We start from the raw sequence: 6,553 nt of genomic DNA, 5'->3' as shown, positions 1-6,553 counted from the left end.
AAAAGAAAAATTTATTTACAATTCCAGGAATTCCTTAAAAACATCCTTATTAGTTTCTCATTCATAGCGCTGACACAAGCATATGTGCAGTAAAGTGACAGCCTCTCCATTAGAGTATTCATATGCTGTATCTCCCAGCACCTGGAGATGTGAGGTGACAGGGACAGTGATTAGGGCATTATCTTGCTAGAACACGACCACACTGAAACACATGTCACTGTAATTGCTTTCAGCCCTCACTCACAAGCATAAACACACTTTTAAATGGCAAATACATTTAACTTAAGACAATGAAGATGTTTCTCCAGGAAATTGTGTTACAGAATGACTTGTAATGTCAATAAATGAGTGGATGATAACAATGCTAAGGACTCCTTGAGCAGAACATTTCTTCCTTCTTCCAGGATCTGCAGGTCTGTACTGTGTCTACAGTGATTTGCCTTTCCTAGAATGGCCAACAGTAGGTACATGTTTTCAGCACTCTAGCAGGCCCAATAGAAAGAAATGATATGAATGACATATACTTGTTCTTAAAGCTATATTGCCAAAGTACAGAGTAGAAGGACTTTGTTCTTCTTCAGAATTGAAAGTCATAGACAAAGAAAAGAAGATCTGTAAAGACTAGATGTCTAAAAGTGTCAGATACAAGATAGCATAGATAACTTATTTATTTATTTATTTGTTTGTTTATTTGATTAATTATTCAGTTGTGCTGATTCAGGAAAAGAAAAAAAAAGTGCTGGGAATAGGGAGGAAATAACAGTATGTAGAGTCCTTGATCTATTTCCTGACACTGACAGTGATAGTGTGTTGTCTGTGATTAGGTACCCAGAACTTATTGGAGGCCTGTGTCCAAGCCAGTGTAACAGCCTTCATCTTCTGCAGCTCAGTTGATGTTGCAGGGCCCAACTCCTACAAAACGATTGTCCTGAATGGCCATGAGGAAGAGCGTCATGAAAACACATGGCCTGATCCATACCCATACAGCAAAAAGATGGCTGAGAAGGCAGTTCTGGCAGCCAATGGGAGCATCCTGAAAAATGGTGGCACTTTGCATACTTGTGCCTTAAGGCCCATGTACATTTATGGGGAGAGAAGTCCATTCATTTCTAACATAATAATTATGGCTCTCAAAAATAAGGGTATTCTGAGTGCTACAAGCAAATTCTCCATAGCCAACCCAGTATATGTAGACAATGTGGCTTGGGCACACATTCTGGCTGCCAGGGGCCTTCAAGACCCCAAGAAGTCACCAAATATCCAAGGACAGTTCTACTATGTCTCAGATGACACCCCTCACCAAAGCTATGATGATTTTTATTATACCCTGAGCAAGGAGTGGGGCTTCCACCTTGATTCCAGCTGGAGCCTTCCACTGCCCATGCTCTACTGGCTTGCCTTCTTGCTGGAAACTGTGAGCTTCCTGCTGAGTCCAGTCTACAGGTATCGACCTCTCTTTAACCGCCACTTGGTCACACTAGCAAATAGCACGTTCACTTTCACCTACAAGAAAGCCCAGCGAGATCTGGGCTATGAGCCACTTATCAGCTGGGAGGAAGCCAAGCAGAAAACCTCAGAGTGGATCGGAACACTAGTGTGGCAGCACAGGGAGACACTGGACACAAAGTCTCAGTGATGGGAAGAAGGCAGACACATGGCCCTGGGTGTTACCAGGTCCTCCAGAAAGGAAATTGTCGCAATCCTGGTCCTGCTGCTTCCTGTTGACACAGAGATCAACTTGGTGTCTTCCTTGAGCTACCACAAGCCTTGCCAGTCACTGGCCCATCCACAAACTTTCTTCCCTAAGCTCCTGCAAAAGGACACACAGGTAGATGAGCCTTAGTTGCTGTGATCAAAGGCTTCAGCAATTAAAGGGTCCTTTCACTTAGAGATTAGTATTGGTTTTCTTTACCCCTTCAAGTCCTGAAGCACATCCTGCCTTTGGTAAAGTCCCATTGCTTATGAAACAAGACAGAACCAGCAATAAATATTGTAATGCCTTACCTGGACTCAGCATCTTTCTTTTCTTGTGCATTGCTATGATTTCCCTTCTAAGTCCAGGCCTTTTCAGTTCACAAATAGAACATAAAAGTGGAGTTCACTCAGAGGAAGTAGCAATCTGAGATTGACCTTAATCATGAAGAAGTGGATGTTGTCCAGTGCTCAGCAGAGAAGACTGCTCAAACATGGGATTAAGTCAATAAAATGTCTTTTAAATCTGGCTGCCAGATATAGTAAGTGCTCAGGACCCCATGTAGCACTGAGCCTTTCTCATAGTAAGGTTAAGCACAAAAATGGTGCTCTAGGTTGACATGATTCAGTTAACAAAAAAAAAGAAAAAAAAAGAAAAGAAAAAAGAGAAAAATAAAGCATAACAACAGAAACTCGACAACAACACAGATTTTGAGGCTTTCTAAAACTATTGATTCCAAAAGATGAGGCCTTTGCCTTAGTTTGGGAAGAAGTTCTGTCTAAGTGCTCAGTTTTATGCCATCAGTGGTACTACCTTCACGGTGTTACTTGTGGAAAGTCTGGGGCCCAGTTACTGTGAGCAGGAACTGGATGATTGACATAGATTAGATTAGCTCATTTTATACTCCAAAACAGGAAGCAACGACTCTCATTCTGGTGTCATATGTTTTCCTCTTCACCTCCCTGTCTGGATGGTGGAAAGTTGTCCACTTTACCAGAGTGACTCAAGGGAAATCCCTGTCTTCATACTAAACCTTTGCAGCCTGGGCTTGCTTATAATAGGGACAGCAGTCCTGAAGATTGGGCTGCTCCACCTAGGCAGAGCTCCAGCTCTGTTAGCCTCTTTCAGCTACCTACACTTACAAACCAGGCTTACCAGAACATTAAGGAAACTGTGTAGCACTTAGGAAATGTCCCTAGAAAGGAAGAGGCAAGAGAGGGAGAAAGTCTCACCCACCACCTCTAATGTCAGTGTCCTAGAAGATTCTGAAATACATCAAGATGTATTTGTGTCATATAGTTTAATCATCAATAAATTAATAACACATTATTTGTACCTTAAAATGTATACAATAAAGACAAGCCTAAATTCCTGGAAGTTTAGAAGGAAGTAACCTGATTCAATCATGCACATGTTTCCCTTCAGCCTAGAACCTGGAAGACGTTATTTATCCTCACCTACTGATGTAATGCCAATCCCATCATCTTCTACCTGTTCAGCTTACTTTTGCATGGCATCCTCTGACCTTGTGCCCTTTATTTCCTTCCAGTTCTCCCTTTAACAATTTCAAACTCTCTGAGGCCAGGACGCAAGTCAGGAAATATGTAGTAACTTAAAATAGAACATAGCTCTTAACCAACAAATAACAGACTGTCATACATTCCATACAGACCATAGTAAAGCATGCTACTTTACATAGGAGTAGTCCTTACTTTAGGTAGGTAGTCCTGAACACAAGTCTTTTCAATGCAAGTAAAGCACTATAAGAAGCTGTAAGGTACAGAAAGATTGGCAACAAACAGACACTCTGAGCTTCCTTACCTTTTTCTTCGTGACTCTGCAATCTGTGCCCAGGGAATAAGGGAAGCACAGAGAAATACTCACTCATTGGTGTGTACCTATGATTGAAGCAAATGGACCTGAACAGAAGGTGTCTGGGAAAGATTAAGACAACAGGAGGGACTGGGATAGGAAAACCAGGTAAGCCAGAACCTGGAAACAACCCAGATGTCCCTCAACAGCAGAGTGCATACAGAAATTGTGGTACATCGACACAATGGAGTACTACTCAGTTATTAAAAACAATAAATTTATGAAATTCTTAGGGAAATGGATGGATCTGGAGAATATCATCCTGAGTGAGGTAACCCAATCACAAAAGAACAAACACAGTATGCACTCTCTGTTAAGTGGTTAATAGCCCAGAAGTTTGGAATACAGGAAGAACAACCTACAAACCACAAGAAACTCAAGAAGAAGGAAGACCAAAAGGTGCACATTTCACTCCTTCTTAAAAGGGGGAACCAAATACCCACGGAAGGATTTGCAGAGATTAACTATGGAGCAGAGACTGAAGGAAGGGCAAGCGAGCCTAAATATAGCTATATCCTGAGAGGCTCTAACAGTACCTGACTAATACAGATGTAGAGGCTGACAGCCATCCATTGAACTGAGTGCAGGGTACTCAATGAAGGAGTTAGAGAAAGGACCTATGGAACTGAGGAGGTTGCAGCCCCTTAGGACGAACAACAATATGAACTAACTAGTACCCGCAGAGCTCCCAGGCTCTCAACCACCAACCAAGGACTGCTCATGGGGGGTCTGATTGTTCGGGCAGCATGTGTATAGTAGAAGATTGCGAATTCGATCACCAATAGGTGGAGAAGACCTCGGCCTTGTGAAAGTTATGTGCCCCAGTATAGGAGAATGCCAGTGCCAATAATTGGGAGAGGGCAGGGTGGCAGGCATTGGGAGGGGAGAGGTAACAGGGGATTGTTTTGGTTGTTTTTGTTTCTTTCTTTGTTTTTTGGAGGGGAAACTGGGAAAGGAGAAATTTACATGTAAATAAAGAAAATATCTAATTAAAAAAAGGCAGTGAGATCTAAATGTTTTCATGCATTTGTTCATTTCCTCCACTATACATTGGGATATGGTGCCAAACGATCTGAATTGTAGAATGTTTCTCTGTAGACTCAAATGCAGTAACTCTGTTTGCATATTTAAGCATGGCACAATTCAGTGAAAACCCTCCTACTGGTAAATTACTCAATTCCATGTGCACAATAAGAATCAAGGCGTTAATACACAGAAACTCTTTGTACAAATGATATCTCCTATAAAGATGGGTTCTAGAAACTGACAAGCTCATGATAAAAGTCTTGAGGAGGTTCAGTTGTGAATGCAGCCACATGAAGGTCCTCCATGTATGAATGAAATCTTCTCCCACACTTCCAGGCAGAAAACAGCTTATATATTTGTGACAGTTTGTATATGCTAATCCTAGGGAATGGCACTATTAGAGCGTGCATCCCTGTTGGAGTATGTGTGTCACCATGGGCATAGGCTTTAAGACCTTCATCCTAGCTGCCTGGAAGTCAGTCTTCCACTAGCAGCCTTCAGATGAAGATGTAGAACTCTCAGCTCCACCAGCACCATACCTGCATGGATGGTGCCATGTTCTTACCTTGATGATAAAAACTGAACCTCTGAACCTGTAATCCAGTCCCAATTAAATGTTGTCCTTATAGGAGTTGCCTATGTCATGGTATCTGTTCACAGCAGCAAAGCCCTAACTAAAACAATATCTTTTCTCTCCCTTTGAAGGCACAATCCTGCATGTTTGACAATTCTCTAGTGCTCACTGGTGAGAAAAAGGTCATTCAGCTCTCCCACAGTTGTGAGCTGCTATGAGTGCTCTGCCATTGCAATGAGTGCTCTTAACTGCTAAGTAGTCTCTCTCGCCCCTGATATCTCTTAATAGTATATTGGGACAATAACTTAGTCCCAAATCAGAGAGATAAAGCAATATAGAAACAAATATCTGGTTTTTATTTTGTTTCCAGTTGCTTCATAGCTCCAAATGTTGAGAATCTTTTGAACAAAGACCATGTTATAAAAAGGCTTAATTCCTTTATAATAGTTAATTAATATTCTTAAGAAATCATAAGGCCCAAACTTATGGGACACAATGAAAGCACTCCTAAGAGGAAAACTCATAGCTTTAAGTGCCTACGAAAAGAAACTGGAGAGCGCACATACCATCAATTTCACAGCACATCTGAAAGCTCTAGAACAAAGAGAAGCAAATTCACAAAAGAGGAGTCGAAGGCAGGGAATAATCAAACTCAGGGCTGAAATCACCCAAGTAGAAACAAAAAGAACTATACAAAGAATCAACCAAACCAGAAGCTGGTTCTGTAAGAAAATCAACAAAATAGATAAGCCCTTAGCCTGATGAACTAGAGTGCACAGAGACATTATCCAAATTAACAAGATGAGAAAGGAAAAGGGAGACTTAACAACAAACACTGAAGAAACCTGAAAAATCATGAGAGCCTATTTCAAAAGCCTATATTCAACAAAACCAGAAAACATGGATGAAATGGATGGTTTTCTAGACAGATACAAGGTACCAAATTTAAATCAAGATCAGATCAATGATCTAAATAGTCTCATATCTGCTAAGGAAACAGAAACAGTCATTAATAGTCTCCCAACCAAAAAAAAGCCCAGGAGCAGATGGGTTTAGTGTAGAGTTTTATCAAAGCTTCAAAGAAGACTTATTACCTATACTCCTTAAAAATCTATCCCATAAAATAGAAATGGAAGGTACTCTACTCAATTCATTCTATGAACCCACAATTACCCTTATAACTAAAACACACAAAGAGCTAACAAAGAAAGAAAACTTCAGACCAATTTCCCTTATGAATATTCATGCAGAAATACTCAATAAAATTCTTGAAAACCGAATCCAAGAACACATCAAAACAATCATCCACTATGATCAAGTAGGCTTCATCCTAGGGATGCAAGGATGGTTCAATATAAGGAAATCCATCAATGTTATTCAATAAATAA

The 6,553-nt window shown here is 40.7% G+C and overlaps 1 protein-coding gene across 1 annotated transcript in view; it reads left to right on the top strand.

The window, feature by feature from the left end:
* The window catches only part of LOC116094199 (3 beta-hydroxysteroid dehydrogenase/Delta 5-->4-isomerase type 1-like), a 5,909-nt gene extending 4,273 nt beyond the window's left edge, over positions 1 to 1,636 (top strand). The window contains exon 4 of the mRNA XM_031376120.1: positions 825 to 1,636. Within this exon, the coding sequence (XP_031231980.1) occupies positions 825 to 1,636 (812 nt within the window). The remainder of the gene's footprint in view (positions 1 to 824) is intronic.
* Positions 1,637 to 6,553: the final 4,917 nt, after the last annotated feature.

The sequence above is a fragment of the Mastomys coucha genome, unplaced genomic scaffold, assembly GCF_008632895.1.
Source record: "Mastomys coucha isolate ucsf_1 unplaced genomic scaffold, UCSF_Mcou_1 pScaffold16, whole genome shotgun sequence".
Taxonomy (NCBI): Eukaryota; Metazoa; Chordata; class Mammalia; order Rodentia; family Muridae; genus Mastomys; species Mastomys coucha.
This window is presented reverse-complemented; position numbering and strand designations above follow the sequence as displayed.